The following is a 25,485-nucleotide window of genomic DNA, read 5'->3' on the forward strand; positions in this document are numbered from 1 at the left end:
ATCAGTGCCATTCTGTGTGTTCTGATGCTATGTGGCTATTTCAGTTGCTTATCAGTAACACAGAACGTACCTCATGAAAGAATGGGAATTGGGGGGAGAAGGAGGCACTTCTGTATCATCCAGGTACTGCCTGCTCTGTCCATAGGCATAGAACCTGGGGGACAGCATGGGGTCGCTGTCTTCATCCAGAAACTGGTGAATCAGGCGCCCAGCCTGTGGGGAGAGGCGGGCTTCGTCAGAGTCTGCGTTCTCTGGCTGCCAGCAAGGAATGGGTTCTGGAAAATAGACGTGGTTTAAGAGGTTAACACTGTTCTCGAAAGCATCATCACCCTGATTTCCTGACTCTTTTAGGTCACTGCCCATTGGGTGATTTCTTACTTCATATCTACCATCCAGAGTAGACACTATGTCTAACTGAAATCACCACTGTATCTCATGGTCACCACCTGACTTTATCTCTACTCTCACTTGCTTTCAGACCAGAATTTGCTAGGGCTGCCCCAGAAATACCCTGGATGGTACATATTCAATTGTGTATAATTCCAATTTCCCCAATAGAGAAGTAAGTGGTAGAATTCTTTCCAAGCAGGAGAACCACTTGAAGAGTCATGATGTTTTGGGGAAAGGGTGCATGCACACAGCACCATGACTAGCCTGACAACTAAGGAGCCATGCTGGACTTGTGAGATTCTATTTATCAAGGGTGTACAGTCTCTGTGTGGGTAAAGTAAGACTTCTTCTTGGGCCTCTGCCTAGTGTGCCAGATTAGCATATTTCTTCCTGTGCCTTTCTGCCTTGTATACAGGACTAGCTTGCTTCTGACTGCGCTCTCTGCCTAGTACACAGGATTAGCAAGCTTCTGACTGTGCTCTCTGCCTAGTACACAGGATTAGCGTGCTTCTGACTGCGCTCTCTGCCTAGTACACAGGATTAGCGTGCTTCTGACTGGGCTTTACACTTGTAATTTCAGAAGCTGCCCAAGAGCAGGTGGAGGGAACACACATAAATTATTAAGAGAGGAAAAAGAGCCTTATAGATGCCAAACCCATACAAATTATTTTTAGGTAATTAGTCAGAGGGAAAAAAAGAACAAAATTCTGACCTTTTATTTGACAAGGCAAGAAGGTGGTATTTATTTCTATTTATCACAAGCCACACTGCAAAATATTCCTTTCCTTAGTTGGAAAATAACAAGAATTGGGCTGGTAAAATGGCTCAGTGGGTAAAGGCCCTTGTCACCAAGTCTGATGACCCGAACTTGATGCCTGAAACTCACATGTTGGAAGAAGAGAACCAGTTCCTCAGCTCATTCTCTCAACTCTGTAAGTTCATTGTGCCCCCGCCCCCAGCAAAACAAATAAATACTAAGAAAAGCTTTACAACTATATCTGAAAGATTTCAAAGTGGATCTCAGATGGCACACTGTTTTCCATGTAATGCAGTACTCTGCATTGAAGTCTTTGAGCGCACTTGCCATTTAGTGATTTCCATAGGTCTAGTACTTGCTCCACGTTTAGATTCTGCGATTCTTAAAGTCTGAGTCATAGAACTCCTTCATATTGCTCCCTCAATATGAAGCTTGAAACTGTATGCAGCTATATGCAATACATGTGCTTAAGCTTTTTATCAAGAAAGACCAGGTTATAACCCTAGAATGTCAGAGGCAGGTTAACAGCTTTTAAGACCTCACACCCTTGGTATATACCTTAGAATATGCTTAGAGTAACCCAGGGAAACTAGGAACAAGTAGCAACACACAAATCCTTAACCCACCCCACATATGGTATACTTAAATGAAGGTCCAGATATAACTTAACTGACAGGTAGGCCAACAAACATGTACACATATGTATATCCACATGCACACATACCAGTGTGCACACACAAAAGCATGCACGCATTTAAAAGCTGCCCAAATGATTCGAGTGCCCACTTGATGGTCAGCTTTGAGAACTACTAATCCCAGGTTGCTGAGAGATAAGGCCACTGAGATGTAAGGAAGTTAAGAACAAGCACCAGTCAGTGAGAGAAGAGAGGGTCTGCTCTCGGGCCTTTTAACTTCTAAGTAAGTGTTTTGCGTTAGAAAGTGCCAGGGCTACAAAATCAGTGGTGACTACCTGAAGCTTGGAGAAACTTCACAGCACAATAGGAAGGTAAACATGTTCATTTGAAACATTAAATAATAAAGAACAAGGTTTACAGAGTTTAAAGGAACTCAAGTTAGCTGGGAATGGGAACGTAGATAAATATTCTGAAAATAAAAATGTTCAAGGAAGAAAGGTCTCATTTATTGAGGCTGAAAACATGAGGCAATGCACGTGGCTAAGCCTGGAGACAAACATCTCATGCTTTGGACTAACGGTATTGGTCCCTATGTGCTAAGTAGCAGCTTACAGGTCTGAGCAGCTATGTTCTGCCAACTTTTATGTTGAATGAAAAGCACCAGGAAGGGAGGGAGGCAGGAGAAAGGAGTCTCTGGGAGAATGTAAGCTTTAGTGTTACTTTGCAGAAAATGAGGTTGTCAGACTGACTAGATCACATCTTCTATTTCCTAAGACAAAAACCAACTCAACCAGACAGGAAAGAGTTAAGATGGCCTAAGCAGCCATGCTGCTGGCCCTGGCCTCTCTGCAGATGAGCGAACAACTAAGGGGCAGGACCCAAAGATTTGACAAAACAAAGTATGATGTTGATACTAGCACAAGGGCATGCTAGTCAGCTTGAGATTTCTATTCGTCAGGGAAAAAGAAATATAGTTAGAAAAAGGCGTAAGCTTATCTTGACACCCTCAATTTAAGTTTTAATTCAGCAGAATATATTTTCTAAAGTAAAAACATCTGAGTTTTCAACTATTTCGTCTTTATGGTCATAAACTCATTATAAATAGATTGAATTAGGAGTGGAGCTTGGCAGGTAACCTGAAGCGATCTGTCCATTCTCTTGTTTAATACAGTTTTATTTTGTCTCTGTTCTGGACCAATCTTTCATTGATAAACAAACAAACAAACAAACAATACACTCAAATACATCCTTTCCTAGTGTTACAAGTGTTGAATAGGAAATAGGACAGCTCAGAAAATTCTAGCATTTTCCTACTAAACCATGTAGGTATAGTTGATGAATCCATTACTAAAAGACAAGAGAAAAAGTCAGTGTGAATTTTAACAAGATAAAGAGCAATGCTTCATTTCTGTTCCACAGAAATCTGGACAAAATTAAGGGAGATGATAGTTTCCCTAGCTCTTCTCCAGGTATGTTATTTAGAAACATCACTGCTTGGCACAATGTCATAACTGTCTTCTCAGCTGTTCAAAGAGGTGCTAGAACATCCCAGACATGGAAAGTTAGATGCCACACTGGAGGGATTACTTTCATAAATTCTTTCTCTCGTCTAAAATTCAACCTTAGAACAATGTTAGTCTTACTAAATTGTTCAAAAAAGTCTTTCAAACTACCAAATTTATAAGGAACCTTAGCAGGCAGCTTTATCAATCCCAGATTTAATTTTTAGGGCTCATCTATCTGTTTTTGCCTCTGTCTGCAAAGTAAAGAAGCAGGTCCCCAGTATGTCTGCTTAAATTGTTGATATATGTATGAAATAGAATAGGGCTGATGACTTCAACCAAAAGAACAATCCCATTTGAGGTAACTGGGACCAATGGGCTTGCACATGTACACATAGTTTCTTAATTAGTTACTATGTACTTCTCTGCCTAACTTCTATTCCTTGCACGTCTTAGAGAAACCTATCATGAAGGATCTAGTTTACTACAAAACAGAGAAATAGAGGTTGGTGTGAATGGGAAACACTTAGCAAATATATGGAGGGCCTGCCAGGTTATTATTGATTTTGCTTCTTTAAAAATTATTACCCCACTGAGAATTTCATACAATATATTTGCTGAAATTTCCCACAAACTATATTTAGAGATATTTGTGGGAGAGAAAGGCAGTAACACTCATATGGTGATCATAGGATGTGGGAGACAGCAGATATTAGCTCATTTAATCCTTGCTAAACAATGATTATATTTATTATGTATTATTATTTGCTTTTGTTGTTACACCTATTTAAGGACAATGGAGTCAAGGCAAAATGGAGACAGATTTCCTAATTTTCCCATAGACCATACCAATTAGCAGAGCCAGGATTTGAACCCAATTTGGTTCTTTTCTACCCTGTATGATGGGATGCTGGTTAGCATTGCTTAGCATTGCTTAGAACATGATTAGGGGATGCTCAGCTTTCTTAGTTGTATAATGGGATAGGTCAACTGGAGATCTTTTAAGACCACTTGCTTCTCTGTGATTCTTTTAAAATACTTTTTTATATTGATCAATTGATTGGTTGATTGTGGTTTTGTATGCCATGGTGCACATGTGGTGGGCAGAGAACCATTTGTGATAGTTGCTTTGCTACTTCCACAATGTAAATTCTGGGGACTGAGCTCAGGTTATCAGACTTGGTGACAAGTGCTCTTACCCACTGTACCCTCTTGGCAACCCCTCTCCATGACTCTTCTTTAAAAATATTTTTATTATTGTTTATTTTACATGTACATGTGTATATGTCTATATATGTGCATGAGCCTGAGGTTGGGGGTCATCTGCTGGAGCTGAAGCTACAAGCAGCTGTAAGCTGTGTGATGTGGATGCTGAGAGTTGAACTCAGGTCCTTGGCATGAACAATACATGCTATTACCTACTAAACCATCTCACCAGTTTCTCTTTGTGACTCTTAAATAGAATTTCTCTCCAAAATTGTTGTCCGTTGTAAGTAACAACTGAGAAAAATTAAACATTTTGTGACCTTTTTTTTTTTTTTAATGTCCTGTTGTTTGTGGAGGCTTACACTGGTAATTCCAAGGCCAGCCTGTGCTACAAAGTCTCACCCTGTAGCACAGGCTGGCCTCAATGTTATGGTGATTCTGCTGCCTCACACATATTGGGATTATAAGCCTCCCTACATTGGGATTGTAAGTGTGAGCTACCATTCCCAGGTCAAAGTGCTCTTTTAACCTAATTTCAGGGCAAATAAAATAGTTATGTTTAAATATCATATACATCAACATGCCCTTTAATTGCACAATTCTAATTACCTTTCAATATCAGAACAATGCCTTTGATTATTTATGTATTCATTTAACCTTGGAGTGTTGAAACCCTAACACCAAAAAGTATAACAGCATGACAGATTACATAATGTACCTTAAAAGATAAAGGCACGGTTGACTGCAGGCCAGCAAGCCGGATGAGATGGACACTGTGTTTACTTTTCAAGGGTTTTGTTTTGTAGACTATGGAATCTACTTACCATTTCAATCCTTTTCATTGTTTCCTTTATCCTAAGCTTAATAACTTGGAGAACACTATTTCCGCAGCACACACTGCAGGGGTTTCTACCTCAGCCATTCAGGCCACCCCACATCAGGTGACCCTTCCTGGCTCCACATCAGATTGTGACCAGGTCAGGGAGCAGTCACACAAACCCAGAGTGTCCTTCTACACTGTTTCTTTGAGGGGGATGGAGGCTGAGAGTGGATATTTGTCTTACAGTCTCGTGATTATTGCTTCCACCTTTATATTTTCTTGTCTTGCTTATGTGGGCATAATTTAAACTAGTGTGAAGTTCGTTGGCTACTAGGAAAACATCTTTCCATTTCTTAAAGAAGCTGTAGATGATATTGTAACCATCAAATTCATTGTTGTCACTTAACCTAGCTTCATACATTGGTTCCTTTATTTTGGCTATACTTATGGCCATGCTCCTATTACAAAGCAATTTGGAAATTAAAATATGCAATTTTAAAAAGGTTAGTGAGATCAGTAACCAAACTGCCAAAGGGACCTTGAAAAATAAATCCCTGTAGATTTTAAAGTTGTAGAAGTTCAACAACAAATGCAAATGTAATGGGGGAAAAAAAGAGAATAGTCACAGCAATTCACCAACACAAGTCTCATGCCCAAGCCAGCCTGTAAAGTGTATTTTTCTAACTTTGTGGAAAACATCCTGCCCAGCCTTTTAAATAAAATGCTGCTTCCTTTACACTTTTATTCTCTGCAGACAAATTCTTTACTGGAATGATTTCTATAAAGCTCTACATCAGCTTCTAACCACTCTGAAGAGCTTGCTCAGGGTTATTTTAAGTTATGTGTGTTGAGAGAGAAATTTACATTTGTGATTAACCAAGAGAAATAATCAAACTGAGTCTATTTCAGGGGAGGAGCAAGGAAGAGACAGTAGCTCATTTGAATTCTGGATCCAGACACTTCTTTTTATTTAAAAGCAATATAATAGCCCATATCAGTGAACTCAAATACGGTATTTATTTATCTGGGCTTTTGCTTTTATTTGGGAAACAGTGATCTCTCAAAGACTCTTAAGGTTTCAGAGAAGCTAGATTGTTGCCAATTTATAGATTAAAAAGACATATGCTTATTTCAAAGTGGTCAAAAATAAATGTCAAACCAATAGATATCCTGTAATAGACCGGTTAAATTTCACATGAAGCAAGTCAACTATGCCCTCTTTTGTTCTCTGAATATTTTGAGTTGGAATGATCTGAGAAAATTTCAGATCTGCTGCCTAATTATATGAAAACAACCAAAACAGGTTTCTTAGATTATAGGGGGAAAACATGAAAATTAAGCGGTCTGTTCTCACAGAGCTCCCTAGGTCAGGAGAATAAGTAGGATAGCCTTTCACCCTGTGGGCTCTTCACATGGACTTTTGATGATTGGATGAGAACTGAGGAGGGGGTGAGGATTGGGACAGGGCAAACCCACACAAGCAGGGCTGTTTTTCATAGTTGTGACTCTGTTAAGTCATTATGGGCATTCAGCTGCCTTACTAAAGCCAGGAGCCCATTTCTCTCTGACTATGGCCTTCAGGCACACACTAGAACGGTGACACAGATTTGAGTGTAGACGGAGGGATAGAGGAGGCAGCTTGAGCCCTCCCTTGATATAGTTGTGAGAAAGCTAACTTCTTCAGACATCAGATTAAATTTCTGATGTCTTCATCAGAAGGCTCTAGAAAAGAACAAGCTAAAACCATGTCAGAGGTCTTCAGCAAAGAACTGCTTTCAATCAATGTTCCCAATGATGTGTTAACCAGATTTTTAAAAAAATGTATACATTAAAAGATAGAAGAGAAGCAAAGAAGAAAATCTTTCTTAAAAACTTGGAGTGTATACTTCAGGAAGTGAATAATGTAGTGGAGTGGCTGGCGGGTAGCAGGGGCTAGCTAAGGCATGAGGGTAGTGGGTGAGATGGTGGGTGGCTGATTTTCTGGAGTGTACCACAATCAGGGCAGCACTCTTGGTGGCTTAAAAATATACTGCAAGGTGACACCAGGACAAAGAGCCTGCATATTTTCCTTTCTTGTATTGCAACTACCCATGGCAACACTGAAAAGCATGTTCCTATGCCTGGTAAGGGATTTTGTCTTTTTAAAAATTATTATTATTAATAGAAACCCAGTTTCTTCTGCATGCATGGCTCATACTCCGAACTGCACAGGCATGTGCTCACATACCTGGTATATACTTATTCAAATATGCTTTTGCAATGCAAAACCCAGATTGCAGATGATCACCTACCTTCCCAGGTCTTCTCATCGCACAATGCTGTCAGGTCCAACTGGGGCATATCTGGGACAAAGCTCTCCTGCTGATCTTCACCATCTTGATTCCTCTGCTGTTTGGTGTCAGATAGACTGGGATGCTCCTGAATCTTCATCGTGGCGTTCTGAAAAAAACAGCACAGTGTGCCCTAATAGCTACTGTTCACCAAAATGTAAAAACATTTGCATCGATTCCAAGCCTTCTAAATGCAACCTCCCAAGCCACAGCTGCTAACATTTCCACTGCAGAAATAAAAAACAGGGCTTGATGCCCCCTGGGCACTATCTGGCTACTCTCATGCAAATAGCCACTGTCCATCTGCCAGCCTTTAACTTTTCTTCTTGGAGGGGAGAGGCAAGATGATTTCCTTAGGCTGCTCCTCCAGATAACTCCAAGCAGCTGACAGGTCTTGAGTGATTACTGACTAAGACCGGAAAGAAGGAGAAGGAGTTTATGTTTCTTAAAGGAGCATGGCCCATCGGATGGTAAACAACAACAAAAAGCTGGCCACGGTTGCTAAGGCTGTGGCAGCAACATGGTGTGTCTGGCAAGCGGTGGCTTTGCCGCTTAGGTAAACATTCCTGCAAGGGAAAGGGAGAAGCTGGGGCCACCACACTCCTCTGAACCTTCAGGCTTAGATCAATTAAATGGGGCTGTATTCTCTAGAGTGTGGGGAGAACTGACTATTTATGGAGGCGCTCTCTGGGTATTAAAACATTGTTGCGCAAATTCAAATGGCTGGGGTTTGGTGTTTCATCTCAGCTAGCAGTGAGAAACAGACCCTGAAAACAAGCCAGGGATACAGGGAGAATTGTCTTCCCTCCCAGTAAAAGTAAGAGCTGGCAAGTTGGGGATATGTAATTTTATCCTAAAAATACGCAGTTGTCATTGTTTTTCTATTTATTCAGTTAACCTTGAATACTAAAGCTGCATTTGGCTCTGCCATTGGTGGTACTCACACCTGGCTAGGAAATGATGGAAGGGAAAAACCTTCCCTAAAATGCAGATATTTAAGCTAATTTCTTGTGTGTGTGTGTGTGTGTGTGTGTGTGTGTGTGTGTGTGTGTGTTTAAAATGGCAGTTAAATGAATTCTTTTGCAACAAAATTGTCTTTGTAACTTGTTCTCTTGGCATATTGTAAGTTAAGCTGTTATAGCTCTTCCAGCGTTCATGAAATCATAAATGACTGTGCTTAAATATTTTTACTAGAAAATGTACTTTTCACGTAGCACAGATCTGTACAAAATATTTTCTCTGGGGGTAAATGAACATTTATTTTTAGTTATCCTATCATTAATTGGAAAAAAAACCAACAAAAAACATCTGGAAACCATAAGTGAATTCATTAATGTAGGAGATGTTATACTTAAAATAAAGAGCTATTTAAGCCTTCCATCTCCTTTTAGTAGCTGTCTGACCCACTTTGAGATCACCCAGAGAATTCCTGGTGCTTTTGTGCTATTCTGTTTCTCTTGAGTGAAGCGTGAAGACTGGCATTTCTTAACATGGTGAACAAAACAATACTTCAATACAGTCACAATGAGCAGTAACATTACAAGAAATACCAAGGTCTTATACTCTAGGGTAGTGGTTCTCAACCTTCCTGATGCTGTGAACCTTTAATACAGTTCCTCATGTTGTGGTGACCCCCAACCATAACATTTTTTTGTTGCTACTTCATATCTGTAATTTTGCTACTGTTATGAATCATAATGTAAATATCTGATATGTGACCCCCAACTGCTGTTCTAGGATATTCTGAGGTTGTTACCTGTCTACTGGGAAGCAGTCATATTACATCAGTCACTGGTTCTGTGAGTTTAGCCTAAGTGGACCAGGGATGAAAGGTTCAACCTGGTATTCAGATTTCAGATGTTTTAGGGACAATTGGTCAAATTTTTGTGTGAATGTATGGGTTTGTGTGACTATAACTGTGTAAGACAGAGAGATGGACATGCACATAGTAAATAAGTATTTCTCAACAATCTTTTAAAGTTCTTGTGATAATCAAAGCCTGCAGGCCTACAACACACACACACACAAAAGAGAGAGCCAAGCAGAAGCCACCATTTCTTCTGTTGTTATATGGCACCATGTAAAGACCAATGAGTCATATGCTGGGTCCCCAAAATGAGCACATATGACTGGATTTAAGATAAAACATGTTACATCGAAACATGAAACATGTTTATGCATCAAGGAAAAAAAAAGAACAAAGGGCCACGCATGTGCTTGCCATGAATCAGCTGTCACAGTTGACTCGGGCAGCAGGTGTGGATGGGAAGGATGCAGAAGAGGTTCTGCCACATAGGCACAGGCAGAAGAGGGCTAGAGTGAAAGCAAGCAAACCATGGAGCGTCCTGGCCACTGTGGGAGAAGAGGTTCCAGGGATCAGCGCTCAGATTGAGAAGGAAGAAGGCAGATGACAAGGGAGCCAGAAGCAGAGGCAAGTACCAGACCCCATATGCTGAGCTGAGCTTTGCATAGTTCAGTGTACAATAGGCTGGCCACTATATGTCAAAGATGCGGCATGCATAGAGGAAAAGTGTTCACTAGTTCACCCAAGAAATGATTTTCTAATGTGTGTTAGACAGTTTCTTAGACACTAGGAAAGTTGCGTTAGACAAAATAAAAATGTCCTGTGAGTGTTACACGATAGAATCAGTTCATAAGAAATAATTCCAGGTCTAGACAGATGGCTCAGTGGTTAAATGCACTGTTGCTCTTGAAGAGAACCCAGGTGCTATTCTCCGCATCTATATGGAGGCTCCCACTGTCTGTAACCCCAGTTCCAGGGGGTCTGTTCACCACAGGAACTTCATACACATACTACACAGACATATGTGTGGCCAAAACACCCTTACACATAAAATAAAAATAAGTCATTTAGCATTTTGAAAATAAAAACAACACTAGGTCTATGGAGACTGAAAACAAGGAAAGATGGTGTTAGTGACAGTGGACGAGGTGTCTTGTTTTATATCGAGTGGCCATGGATTGGATGGCTTCTTTTCATAATGACACACAGGCAGAGGTGTGAAGGAAGTGAGGAAATTGGCTGACATTGGGAAGACCATTTCAGGAAGGAAGAAGCTTTGTTCAATGAGGCCTTGGTTTTTTTGTTTGTTTGTTTGTCTTTCATGTGGTTTAGGCATAGCAAGCAGTCACTGCTTCTGAAATCCGGTAAGGACAGGCCACCAGGGTGGGTACCATTTGGTGTTGAACAGGAGGACATCCTGCATAGCGAAACCTAGGCTAACTGAAATTGATTCTTGGAACAGTGGACACATCCCTCTTTCCTATCCCTAGCCAGTGTGTGCAATCATGGAAACACTTGCACAGCCAGCATGCTCTGTTTTAGTGGACCTCATGCACAACTTGGCTCTGTCTTGCTGGGCTCTGAGCCATCCCTGAGGTTGTTGTTCTACTTGTCCTCTGATCTTAGCAGCCTGAGCCCTAATTTATGGCCCAATTGGTCTATGAAGCTGGTGTGCTCTCCTGGACTTGGATTTCATAATTGCCTACTGCACAGGAGGAGACAGTGATGGTAGGTCGCTCCTCAGTGGCTACTCAGACCCTGCAGCCATATTCAAGAAGACAAACTGCTCTTCCTGGCTGTAAGGACCACAGCTGAGGCATCTAGCTAGGCAGTCCATACTCTCTAGGAATGCTTATTCTAGACATGGCAAATACAGCCTATTTGCTTATCTGATTCTTCTCGTTGATCATTCAGGTTAACTTGTCAAGGGCAGCCTCACATACGGAAACATTTTTGGTTTAAACTTTCGTTGTTTACACATCCAGTATTTTCAGATCAATCAAAAAGTAAATTAATTGCACAATTTTCACCTCAGAAATATTTTATGCTATGACATGGAGCACAAGGAACCTCTGTCAAAATGCTGCTTCATGTGATAATGCAAAGAATCTTTGCTTAGTGGAATAATGGATGACTCGTGTATAGTAGGCAGGTGAGGGTGGGTTCTGGAGGGAGAGACCTGAGTTTAATAGCAGATTTGCTTTGTCAAGACCTGTGGATCAGCCTCTTTGAGCATTAGCTTCTCTTTTTTTCTAATTCTGGATTGAGACATCTTAAGGTTGTTGTAAGGTACAAATTAAAAACAAATACAGCAGATTGTCCACAGTAAGAGTACATAGGTTTCTGTGTCTACATCTACTCCCTCCCCACTTCCTTCTGCAAAGGTTTATTGAGCACATAGCATGTTCTGGGCAATAGATTTCACAAATGCTTATGGTATAGGATTCTGGGTAGAAGAGAAACTGAATGTCTGAGTGCTGGAGGCAGCTTGTCCCACCTGGGCCTCAGGTGACATTCAACATGTAGGTTCAAGCCATTTACCTCATTAACTTCCAGTTTCTTAGTCTCATCACTGTCGAGACTCACACCTGTCCAGCTGAGCTTGTTTTTCTCTGTTCTGACCCCAGCTTTGGGTGTTAGATGAGTTCATGAGCCAATCCCTATACAGAATTCAGGTAAGTGGCTGAGGATTTAGAATGAGGAACGACAAGACTTGATGACGCTAGACAATGCAGCTTGCCCAGGAAAAACCAGTATTAACCGAAGATGCAGGAAAGCACCAATATTTACTGTTTGGCCTGATAATAAAGGAGAGTAGACATAACACAGCCCCAAGGTTCAAGTGTGCACAGGCTCCAGTAGAGCATTTGAGCAGGTCCTGTTTCTCAGGGTCATTGAGAGCTTGGACCTGAGATTGTGGGACAATCAACTCTCAGTCTTATATGGCAAGCCTTAACATCTCCCCTTCTCCTCGTTTTTCTTTTCCTTCTTTTATTTAATTACTTTTTTTGAAGCAGGATGAGAAAAAAGGCAGATAGGCTTTTATGATGAATGTCCTGTTTGTTATCAAAGGTATGCTTCTAATCACTCTTAATTGGTGTGCTTAGAAGGCATAAAGAACATAAAAATATCTTGAAAGAATTTAACACTTCCCTGCCTTAGAATTCTGAAATAAAATAATTTCTCTCTGGTAATTCAATGCCCTTCCATATAGTTAATAATCCTTGCTTGATTTACTTCCATTGCAAAAAGATTCGTAAGTTTATTGTTTGAATAGTCTAGACTTTATATGAAGTGAAACATATTTTCACAATATAAAATTCCTTGGTTAGGGGCTGAAGAGACAGCTCATTGATTTAGAGTGCAAAGGACCCAAGCTCAGTTTCCAGCACTCACATCAGACAGTGCACAAGTGCCTGTAATTACATCTGCAGGGAGGTCTGATATCTGTGGCCTCCACTGGGCATCTAGACTCACATGCAAACCCTCATAAAACAACTCACATGCAAATCCTCATAAAACAACAAAAGTAAACCTTTAAAGAAAAATGCTGAGCTCACAGAAGGATCCGAAGTGTAGGGCACTTCCATCATAAGCACAAGCCTGAAACTGTATTTTCAGTCATTCAGTTTAGAAGGGGGGCACCTGAGTGGTAAAGATGCTTTCTCTTCTGGGGACTTGAGATTTTAAATGAGTTTCAGAAAAAATGAACAAACACTCTAGGCTCCATGTGCTATAAAACACATGCTACCTTTTTCTTAAGTCACCTCTGTTCATACAGCTCAGGAAAGATATTTTTATTAAAGTGCCAATCTCTCCATGGCCTACCACAAGGAATGCTACTTTTCTTTGTGACATTTTGAAGTGACTTTGAACTTTTTTCATTGTGTGTCATTAAATAAATTTTAATTCAAAGCTCAGAAGAGGGCTGGAGAGATGGCTCAGTGGTTAAGAGCATTGACTACTCTTCTAGAGATTCTGAGTAACCACATGGTGGCTCACAACCATCTGTAATGGAATCTGATGCCCTCTTCTGCTGTGTCTGAATACAGTACTCATATATATATAATAAACAAATCTTTAAAAAAATAACCTCAGAAGAAAAAATAATGTGTAACTTTTGGTGAACTGTACCTACCTGAGACTCCCAGGTAGGTACTCTCTTTAAAAAGAGACCCTCTTTTTAAAATAAAAAAAAAATTAAAGACATGCAATGAAGGTGCAGGGTTACAATCATTTTCAAAACAGGTGTTGGCATGACGTACATTTTAAGCAGCCAATTGATATTTTAAAATAACAAAATCATACTGAAATAAGGGAGAGTATGTTAAACATTGAAAACAAATCTCCTGTTCTTTAATGAATATTAATAAAAAATAGTCCCTCAAAATAGATGCAATCCCAACCCTGTGAAGAGGTATCTTTTTCTCCATTGGCATAACTATGATAAAGGGTAACAGTCAGAATTTGTCCTTGATTTTAATTTACCATCTAATTCCTAACTGAAGTGGTCATGATGGTGGTATTTCTTAAGAGTGAATGCTAACAGTGAGCTGGTTGTTGACTGGTGCTACATATAGGTAGCACATATAAGAAGCGGACCTGGCACTCAGGATGAGAATTTAAGATCTGTCCCAATGACTGTGCTGTGAATCAGAGACACAGGGAGGCCACTGTGGGTTTGAGTGCCATTGGGGATTATGATTTACTCTCATGAAGTTCATTGACACCACTGTTCTACTCTATCCCAGAAAAGATGAGAAGATGTGTCCAGGAGGCTGGTAAGATTTAAGCTTATGTCCAATGTCAAAGGGCTTTCCGCAAGCCAAGGAAGATGGCATAGAAAAGAAGAAACGTGCACCCTAAGAGGTCTTGCTAAGAGACAAAAGAAGTCCAGCAGCCTAGCATGTTGCTTTGGTCCTATAGAAGGAAAGACACCAGTTGTAAATAAGGTATGAAGGAATTATCTCAGAAGCAGAAGCTTGAAGAAAAAGAAAGAAAGAAAAAAAGAAAAGAGAAAGAAAAGAAGAAAAAGAAAAAGAAGAAGAAAGAGGGAAAAACAACCACCCAGGACTTTTGAGGGGAGACAGAGTCTTGCTATGTAGCTAGACTGTTATTCTTGGTCCCTTAGCCTCCTGGGTGCTGGGATTCCAGGCACAAGACACCATGTCCAGCTCTTTGTCTAGGTTGGTGAAATATACATGACAAGAATCAAACAGAAGAAATATAAGAAAGCTACAGCATTAGTGGGGAGGTTTTCATTAATTTGCAATTGTTTTGTGCGAGTATATACTTTTCTAAAGAGAAAGTTCTCAAATTTTCCAATTCCTTGTGTTTTCACTGGTTGAGATCACATCTAACACTTTCTACATGCTATATACACTCTGGGCCACTCAGCCATGCCGTTCACTTCTACCTAGTAGAGTGTTTAGATTCCTCATCTGCGATACTCAATGCTCTCTGGGGGCAGTGATTCTGGCTGTCATTAAATGCTCTGAGAATAGAACATTTGTAAGACAATTTAATAGGCATTATTAAGTAACTCCATTAGTAAGTCATGCCAGTAGTCAGCAAGTTTTAAGAACTACTCATCTACAAAGACACTTCTCTCTATATTATTAATATATCTACATTTAAAGTATTTAAAGTAAAACACTAATTCTTCCCAGAAACATACTAAAATTGACACTGGAGCTGGAAGCTTTTAGAAGTAGAAGATGTGATATACATAAATAAATTTAAAGTTCAGACACTAAGCTGAACCAGAAACAGGACCAAGAGGAAATGAGTATATAGATATACAGCTGCTGGGGAGGTGAGTTTTTCATCTAATCTAAAGAAAAAGGAACTCTATCGAGTAGCTCAATCTGAATTTATGTTAATTTGAAAAGGCAATCCTTGTAACAGAGGAGTTCAAACTCACTACTTACATTTCATACACTTAAAAGATGTATCAAGTTGTAGAAAGAGCAAACTAGTGACTTCACTTTTTAATGAAAAACCCAGAGAAGTATCACTATGCTTGTACAATTTATCTTTACAAGGGGTAATATAAATCTACCCTCCTTTCTAATCACAGTCCTTTCAGTTACCTCACTGGCTCTTATCAACAGGCTAGTACCATTTCCCAAGCACACTCAAGAACAAGGGCAAAGTCTGACCACTGGTTCTGCTTTTGTTAGATACTCACCTCACAACGCTGAGTGTCTCTACCGCCTCTTTCAATTTCTTTGCTATCAACAACAAAAACAAATACATAACTCATCCATCTATTTTACAATCTCTTTTATCCATTCATATTATAATTTTATTTATTTTAAGATTTGGTCAGAGTATCTCTGAATCAAATTCTTATAAAATTAAAAAAAACAAAATAGAACAGAAAATTAAAAATGTAGTAAAGAACCCAGGATATTCACTAATATATTAGGTATAGCAACACATGTGGACTGATAGCAGCTGTGATCTGTACACACTCAAGCCAGATAAAATCCCAGCTTTGAGAGGTGTGGGGCATGAGTCCCAACACTAGTTGAGGAGCTCTTGGCATTTAATAGCTGGTAGGAGAAGAGTCATCTTTATTTAAGGATGTGATCCACACTCCATGGTAGTTCCCACACCCAAGACTATTTAGACAACACACTTGGGTTTGTCTGTCCTTTTTAAAAGGGTGAACATGAAGTTGGATGGGTAGGAAGTAGGGTGGATCTGGAGAAGTTGGAGGAGAGAGGTGGAATATGATCAAAATAGATTTTATAAAATTTTCAAATAGTAAAAATATTATATCAAAATGAATGCATGTAAAAAACATAAGAAAACCACATGTGGATATAATTATTTGCCATAGTAATAGAGTCTGTACCCCAGACACTCTCCTTATAATAAATACTTCTGGCTACACACAATCCTTTCTTTCCCCTATTTGTTTTAGTTTCTATAACTCACACTGCATTTAGTTAAGGAAATCTTTCATGCCCTTGAAAAATAGAGTGAGAAGAAAATTCTCAAATTACCTCTCAGAAGATAATGGTTCAGCAACTTCAGGTTCCAGTGTTTCTTGAGATTGCATGGAACTGATTCTTTCCATGTTCTGTAACACAACAAATGTTGGTTGTTATGAGGTGAGGAAAGAAAAGTTCAACAGCATATTCCCCTTTCTTTAAAAGAGACACATCAGGTGCTGTAAATAGAGCACTTCTGATGGTTAAAATGATGACTATTGGCATAAAGGTATATTGAGCCCTATCATCCCTTTAACAAACACAACTGGCATCATGGAACCAGACAACTGTAACACCCACACTAGCTAAAAAGTCATTTATGGCTAATGCACAAAATTCAGATTGCCAGAAAATCAGGGTGATTGGGAAATACAAAGAAGGGATTATCTTCAATCTAATCTCTCAGTTGCTGCTCATTCTGTATTTTTTCATTTTGGTCTTTGTTGTTTTTGCAACAGAGTCTCGTGTGATGGAGGACGACCTTGAGGTGATTCACATGCCTGCATCTGGAGAGTGCTAGGTTACAGCTGTGTGCCCTCACACCCAGCTTAATTTATTACCACTGTGGAATATGTTGCTAATATGACCTTGAGTAAACAATAGGCAGTGATGAGAAGAATGGTATGATTATAAATCAATTTGGTCCAAAGTCTATCCTATGGACTGTAGTGTAGTACATCAGTAGAACACCTGCGTAGCCTAAGCAAGGCCCTGGATTCATTTTCCTGCATAAGGAAAGAAAAGGAAGTGTTCTGTGCATTGCTGATCTGTTATTGGGGGCCGTGTAAACTAGTGTACCCACAATGGAAATCAGTTGGGAAGCTTCTCAAAGAATTAAAAATAGATCGATTATATAACTAAGTTATATTAATACTGGGCATACATCCAAAGGACTCTGTATCCTACCACAGAGAGACCTGCACATTCATGTCTACCGATTCAGTGCTACAAGAGAATGAAGTCAGCATAGATGTCCATCAACAGAAGAGTGGATACAGAATGAATACACACAGTGGAATTTCAGTCAGCCATTAACAAAAACAAAATCATAAAATTTGCAGGAAAATGGACAGAACTGGAAAGATTATATTAAAAATGAAGTGCCCTGGTCCCAGAAAGACACAAATGATCAAATATAAGAGTGGTACCGAGAAGAACCTGCCCAGATTTCTTGTGATGTGGACTTAATTCTTAATCTAAAAAAAAAAAAAAAAAAAAGTGGTATTGGGTTGTATTTTGGTGTTTTCTCCATCTCCCTCCTTTCTTTTGCCTTCAACCCCTCCTTTGCACTTTGATGTCACATGAGAGACCTTTTTGTCGATACATGGACTCTTAACTTTTAATATATGTGTGTAATAAGTAAGGAGTTAGGGGAGTAAGTACAGATGTTGAAGGCAGACAGAAAACCACAAAAGGAGAACAAGGAGTGTGAAGAAAGTGGGGGTGGGCAAAGGTCTCATGTGACATTAAAGTGCAAAGGAGGCTACAGGGGTCGAGGGCAAAGGAAGAAGGAAGATGGAGAAAACACCAAAATACAACCTAACACTACATATTTTTTTTAAAGATAAAGAATCAAGGCCACATCACAAGAAATTTGGGCAGGTTCTACTCGGTGCTACCCTTGTATTTGACCTACAGCTTACCTTTCATCTGAAAAACAGCTAGTAAGTTCTGACTTTTCCACAAAACTTGCCATGTTTATATACAAATCTAAGATTCCTTCTGTTTGTGTACCATTGAGCACAGAAAGAATGCATTGGCTTCTGAATTCTGTGTCTTGGCAATTAATGTTTAACTTTCCTACTCAGAGCCTATGATAGAAACAAAGGTATAAACACTGTGACAAAGTGTATTTAGGCCAGGCATACCATGAAAGTGATGATGGCAAGATCAGTGGTCACATTTGTTGCTCTGTTATTGGTGTCCAGGATAGCGCAGTGTGAGTTATCAATGTGCTACACTGTAGGGATCTGCTGCCTTTTTAGGGTATAACATGGAATTCAAACTCAATGACTCAAAGAAAATAATGAGAGGGAGAAAGAGAGAGAGAGAGAGAGAGAGAGAGAGAGAGAGAGAGAGAGAGAGAGAGAGAGAGAGAGAGAGAGGCAGAGACAGAAGGATAGAGAGAGGGAGAGGGATGGAGAGAGAGAGGTAGAGGGATGGAGAGACAGAAAGAAAAGAGACAGAGACAAACAGAGAGATGGAGAGAGGTAGACAGAGAGGGAGAGGAAGATACGCAGGAGCACATAATAGCTGCCATCTTCAGCACAAAGCTCTAGGCATGCCCTGGGAGTTTTCTTCTTCATTCCAACTCTCAGGTAGAGGATGCCAATAGTATATCTCACTAGTCAGACCTGCAAGCCACATGCATCTCTTCTCACATCTCAGCAGTAGAGAGACAGGATATGAGCTGTTACTAGGCATATCGCTACTTCATGACTGGAAGCAAAAGATGGGGATGGAGAGCTAGTGAGCTCTTTGTGGAAATTCATTGTGGTATCAGTAGTTCTGTGTGTGTGTGTGTGTGTGTGTGTGTGTGGTGTGTACAAGGGTGTATGTATGCACTCATAGGAGTGAATTCAAAGGATAACTCTATTTCTCCCACCATCTTTTGAGATTCCGGGATCAGTCAGGATGCCAGTCCATGTATACCTATTAATCTATTCTGCTGTCCCTAGGTGATATATTTTAAGCAATAAAACATAAAGTATACAAGAGTGACAAAAAGATTTCAACCTGCCACTGATCCTTTGCTAATGAGGTCACATTACAGTCTCCTTTCTTTAACTCAAGGTTAAAATCATAGACTTGTTTTGACTGGCAGCATTGCCCCGACCTTCAGGGTGACATGTTTTTTTCAAAGGAGGCCTTCTGACCTGTCCTCTAAAAAGCTCTGTCAGCATGAACAGCTTTTGAAGACAAAGTCATTTTCCTCCCATGTATAAGTGCTTCAGTCTGTGGTCAAATAGGTTTTGTGTCTAGTTTTCAATGCCAACATTGGGCAGAGGGGATTTAAAATAATTTCTGCTCCAAAGCTAGTTGCATCAAGACATTTGTTCATTTAGACTCAAGGTTATATTTATAATTGTATCTAACTTGAAAATATCCATAAAAGGTAGTGGACTTAACCCACCTTTCCCACAGTATCTGACATAACCTTTATAATAATTACAAGAATAGACTGTAACTTAGACACATATTTAGTATAGTAGACATTCTATGTGTGTGTAAGTTGACTAAGTGAGCTTAATGCTTATCAGGAGGCATGTTTGTAAGGACTTTTCTTGCCTCTGTGAGCATGGTCAATGCTTTCTCTCACCTCTGCATCCCTTCTTCTAGACAGTGTCAAGATTTTCCTACATCAGACTCCCAGATACTGGGATTATAGGCATTACCAGAATGTGCCACCATGTTTAGCTATTGGTGAAGCCTTTTAAAAATAATTCATGAAATTGAGCATAGAATAGGTCATCCTTAAACAAAGATTGAATGTGTGTTTACTTGCTTATTTGTGAGTGTAAATGACTCAGAGGAATAGTTGGTAAGTTTTGCATCTGATTGTTCTTACTTGTCTCCTGCCTCATCCTCTGAAAATGCAGACATCAGATAGGCAGAAGTGTGTGCCTGTCTTGATCACTATTTATGTCCTCGCTACCCATGGCAGTGCGTGCTGGCAACTTGTGTGACTATGTGAGTGTTTCACGGAGGTAGCTGTTTTCACATGTGGCACTGCACAGAAAACAACTGCTGTGTAGTTTGGATAGGATATCTTGCTGAATTATGCTGTCCTTGAGATCAAGTTTGAAAGCCTTGTATTGGTGGGTGATTCGTTTTGCTGCAGCAGATGAAATAGTCTAGCAGGGACAGACTGGAAGTGTGCAGATGTGCTAGCTTTACTGTTGTGACTCCAAACTGATTAGAAAAGGGTATCAGTGATACAGAGGCAAGATAAAGGGGAAAGGTTGTCAAAAGTTTATTTTTAAATGATCTTTTATTTTTACATGCACAGGTGTGTATGGGATGAGGCATAAGCTTGCCAAGATGTATATGTATGTGAAGGTCAAAGGGAAACTTGTCTTAGTTCTTTACTTCTACTATGTAGGTCCCAGAACTAAGATAGTCAAGCTTGGCAGCAAACACCTTTCTTTCCCTCAAAGCCATATTGCTGGTCCAGGAATCAAGATATTTTCAATATAACAAACTAGATTTGACAATTAGAAAGTTGGAAGAAGGCTGGAGGCTAAGGAAAAGGGCTTAGAAGAACTAAGAAGTACACAATGGGATTAGATCAGGACACCTCAAGGTCAAAAAAGATCACAGCACAAGAAGAATGGGTTCTAACATGTTGACTCTAGTGCTACGTGAAGCACATGGAGACAGCATTTGACAAATGCTGATGTGGAAATCATCTGTAGAAACAGCCTAAACCTTAGACTTGGTGTTCATAAGTAAAGGTCTGATCGAGAGGTGTCAAAAATGTGGGTAACACTTACATCCAAGTATGACTTAGGAAGGTGAGGCAGTGAGGTTGAAGCAGAGCAGTACACAGCCACTGAGAAGAGGGCAAGGAGAGACCAGTGCCAAGGACAAGAGACGAAAAGACATTTGTCAAACACAGGACATAGTAGGTCACAGCAGAGGGGTCTTAAAGGGCCAGTTCATAACATAGAACACTGGGTTTCTGAAGAAAAGTATTCGTAAAGTTTGACTACAGGGCTGGATAAGTAAAGGACCGTGGTAAACAAGTGTAGATGGCTGAAGTGTTTGACTTGAAACCAAAGCGACAGACTAGGCATCAGAATGCAGGGGACACTTTGAAACGAAACCCTTTACTGTGCTCACTTTTACCTATAGTTTTAGCACATTTATCTGCATTTAGCTCTCAAAAGGCCAAAAGAGATATTACTATCTTTCTTTTACATAAGTAGTAACTAAAGCTGCACGACATACCTACCTTGTGGCTATTTGCTTTAGTAGTGCTGGGAATTGGACTTTCCACCTTACACGCCAGAGTCAAGTGCTTTAGTACAGAGCTTTAATACCCTTCTCACCTGCCTTGCTGTATAGCGATGAAGCTAAAACTGAATCAAGATATAAGAACTGCAAGACCCATTCTCCTCTTGGGAACCTCAGCTGAGATTTCAGACATTAGGTGGAAGCAGTTCACAGAGATGGGATCTACTTGATCTTGTCTTTTGCTTTATAGTTTCAACATAGTGTATCTTATGGAATTATAGATCCTAATAGGATGTATTGAGAAAATAAAAGAGTAACAATTATTTCTAGTAATACCAGTACATTATATTGTCACTTTCGGGTAAACATTTGGGGTAAACATTTTTTTCTTTCAGTGTTTTTCCTAGGAATGGATTACACACACACACACACACACACACACACACACACACACACACACCATAGCTTACTTAGTTGTGTCAAAGGTATTCAATCACCTATGTTTCTTGCCTTTGTACTTAAAATGAAGATAGTTAATAACAGTCTCCTAACTGCTGGAAGGATTAGAATTATAAAGTACTTCAAATACAATTATCAAGGTTTCGCATTGTATTCGTTTTCTTAATCATAATTTCTAATACTTACATTGTATCTTACTGAACCCACATCCAGGTATTACTTATTTCTTTGATCTTATATTTTTAAATAGTTTACTGACTTCTAATTATCCATGATAGGTTTATGAGGAGAGAATTAGCACACTAGTTTTTGTGTTTTTACTTGTTTGCTAGTTTGTTTTTCCTTTTTCAATCCCAAGGTTAGAAGGAAGATACGTAAGTCAGCCTCAGGGTGGCTCTCTTCTCACATGGTCAGGCTGTGTTCTAGAAAGAACCTTTTGGGGGAATAAAGAGATTATTTTCTAGGCCTATAGAGATGAGTTTATGAAAACCATGTGTCTAAGAGATTGTTTGTATTCATGCTATCCATGTGCAGTGGGGGGCGAAGAAGTTTAGGAAACTGATTTTTCCAAAGGAGGTGTGTGTGTGTGTGTGTGTGTGTGTGTGTGGTTTGCCTTACAGGATAACTTTAGAATTGAAAAACAAACTAAAATAATCACTTATCATTGAGTCAGGTAATAAAATAGGATTGTTAGAGATTTAGAATTATTTTTAGATTAGAGCAAGGGAAACAATTAAATCGAAGTTCTCTATCTTGGCTCTTTAAACAAAGCAGGGGTTATCTTTTCTATTGAAAGAAACTAAGGGTACAGATAGAGCTGCAGCCAAGGAGGGCAGGAAAAGGATCCCTGGGGATGATATGGAGCTGGAGGACGGCAACCTAACGCTGCTTGGCAGCTCACTGCCTCTGTACCCTGTACCCTGATGAGCTCTGTGTCCTCACATCCTAGACAGGCAAAAGAAAAAGCCGCAGGTACTCCTACTGTATGGACAACAAGCCTGTGAGGGCCTGGTTGAGTTCTGTTCTGGATCCTCTTCTTTGGCCGATTGGGTGCTTACTATATATAGTTAATCTCCTCCCATTCTCTCTTGAGAAGGGCTTAAATTTCTACCAGTGTTTGTTCCTCTTCTTAGGGTCAACAGTGAGCTTCACCTTGCAAATTCAGATGGTCAGATCCCTTCCTTTCTTGGCCTCTTAACACCTCTGACTCTTGTCTCCTTAAGACACTCAGGTACCTGGTTTGTAAGACACCAAACTTGCTCATTTTTCCTCTACATTCTGGCTACTGGTTATTAAGCTTATTTTATGGGCATATTTTCCCATTGTTTAAATGTAGTTACACCTCCTTAAGTATCTCTAATTCTGATGACTGTCACACAAGTCTCTAGCCAAGATAGTTTGCCTGAACTACAGGCCCAGATATGCAATTATCTCTTTGATAGCTCCTCTGCCATATCTAACAGGGCACCTAATCTTATAATACCCTGAAGGGAAGCTAAAATATCATTTCCCAAAGTTATGTCTTCTCCTCATAAATCAACAGTGCCAATTTCCAGCAAGGCCGCATATACAGCCTTTGGTATCATCTTAGTTTAAGGTCTCATCAAGGACTGAGATTATGGCTAGAGTTGCTCACTGCCGATCTGACTTCTGCCCTTGATCATGTGTGTCATGTTCAATTTTGCAGTTACACAACATTGAAGTAGTTCACATCCTTGCAAAGGACATTCCTGTGGCTTCTCATCAGGGTAAAGGCAATCCTCCAGATGATGTTGGAGAATCCAGGTACCATGCTTCCCCATCCCACGGCCTCTCAATCTGAGATCCTTTTACTATAACGGGCTCTCCACAATTCCTCAGACCTTCCCAGATAAATGGATGGGTGGGGGTCTTTGTGCCTGCAGTTTCACTTAGGTGCCCTGTTTTATTGCCTCTGGATTTTATAAGCAAAGTCACATTCACAGGGAGGCCTTTCTCACCACTGCCAAAGAGATTTATGATTTTTCAAAGTCTGAAACTTGGCTTTCTAGCTTAGAAAGAATATGCTTTAAGTTTTAAGACCTTTAAAAAAAATCCCCGTGAGTTTAAACCATCAGTTTTCTCACACTGGGAACAGTGTTTTGAGTATGTGAAGAGCAGTGGAAAGGAACACTCATTTCTTGAGATCCATGTCTGAACTTTATCTCAAAATAGTCTAAGGGGAGATCCTTGTTCAGCTGGTACTGTAATTGTATACCCTCACCTCCAAAATTCCTAATATCAGGATTTTGGCTCTCTGGAAAATAGATTTCTAGATAGTTAAGAGCATTTGCTGCTCTTCCAGAGGACCCAAGTTCAAATCCTAGCAGCCACACCAGGCAGCTCACAACCATTAGATGCTCTGTCTCCTGGGTTATTCAAAGCCTCAGGCTTCCACAGGCACCTGAACCCATATGCACATACCTACACTTGGAAACACACATCTACCCATAATTAAAAATAATACAAATAAAACTTTAAAATTCACAGAATTTTTTGAGAATACCATCACTTTGTGAAGGAGCAAGTTTACCTGCCAAGTATGCTGGCAGAATAAATTAAATTATTAATTGCAACAAAGCGCACTGAGCATATTTGTGTTAATGTGATATGCCGTCCTTGGATGCAGAAGCTGGTGACTAGGGAGTGGTGAATTCTTGCACATACCAAAAATGAATTAGAACAAGGAGTCTCCCACTGAAATGTTTTCAAAGGAAGTTCAGACATGTATTTTAAGAAATGAATGTTCCTTTCCACTTCTCTTTATAGTTAACATCTAGAAACTTCACAGCAGTAATCCCTGTGGGAAAGTTGAGGGGTTAACTCATGCTTTTAAAAACAGGATTTTAACTAAGAAGTGTATTCTTTCCAAGCTATAAAGCCAAGCTTCAGACTTTTAATCACCATGAATCTCTCTGGCAGATAAGCAAATCATGGATCACATAAAGAGTTAATGGTGTTACTTGATCTGATTATTATTCTTCAGGGGCTAAAGATGTAGGTCAGCAGCGATACACATGACTGGGTTAAATGCCTTGTTTGTCTCTGTCTCTTTGACTCTGTTTCTATCTTTCTCTGTGAGTTCTTCTCTCTCTCCCTCTCTCCTATGCTCTCGCTCTCTCATACACACACTGTCTCATTCTGTCTGTCTATCTGTCTGTCTGTTTGTCTCTGTCTCTCTTTCTCTCTGTCTCTCTGTCTCTGTCTCTCTCTGTCTCTCTCTCTGTCTCTCTCTCTGTCTCTGTCTCTGTCTCTGTCTCTCTCTCTCTCTCTCTCTCACACACACACACACACACACACACACACACACACATACACACACAGTTTTACAAAGAAATAAAACACGGATTTTAAAATATAGTCATCGTGACCTGACTCTTTGAGAACACTGTCAGACATAAATTTCTAGTTTGTAGTGCACATCTTTTATTCAGGGGATAATGTAGATATTTTATAAGTACATATAGAAATTAACAATGGGAAAATAGCCAGTCTATAGTTTGAATAAATGTACAGACACCCAGCATGAATCTGTAAAACATCTGAGTGACACAGGAGACTAGAGAATGTGTACTCCAGACAGACACTCACTCCATTTCCCTTCCTA

The 25,485-nt window shown here is 39.8% G+C and overlaps 1 protein-coding gene across 3 annotated transcripts in view; it reads right to left on the reverse strand.

Annotated features, from left to right (window-relative positions):
- The window catches only part of Fam13a (family with sequence similarity 13 member A), an 88,124-nt gene that overhangs the window by 22,714 nt on the left and 39,925 nt on the right, over window positions 1-25,485 (reverse strand). For all 3 annotated transcript variants that reach the window (XM_021164985.2, XM_029478401.1, XM_029478400.1), the window contains exons 6-9: window positions 16,458-16,534; window positions 15,635-15,677; window positions 7,602-7,749; window positions 71-275 (exon numbers count right to left, since the gene is read on the reverse strand). In XM_021164985.2, the coding sequence (XP_021020644.1) occupies window positions 71-275; window positions 7,602-7,749; window positions 15,635-15,677; window positions 16,458-16,534 (473 nt within the window). The remainder of the gene's footprint in view (window positions 1-70; window positions 276-7,601; window positions 7,750-15,634; window positions 15,678-16,457; window positions 16,535-25,485) is intronic.

The sequence above is a fragment of the Mus caroli genome, chromosome 6 (assembly GCF_900094665.2).
Source record: "Mus caroli chromosome 6, CAROLI_EIJ_v1.1, whole genome shotgun sequence".
In the NCBI taxonomy this organism is placed as follows: domain Eukaryota; kingdom Metazoa; phylum Chordata; class Mammalia; order Rodentia; family Muridae; genus Mus; species Mus caroli.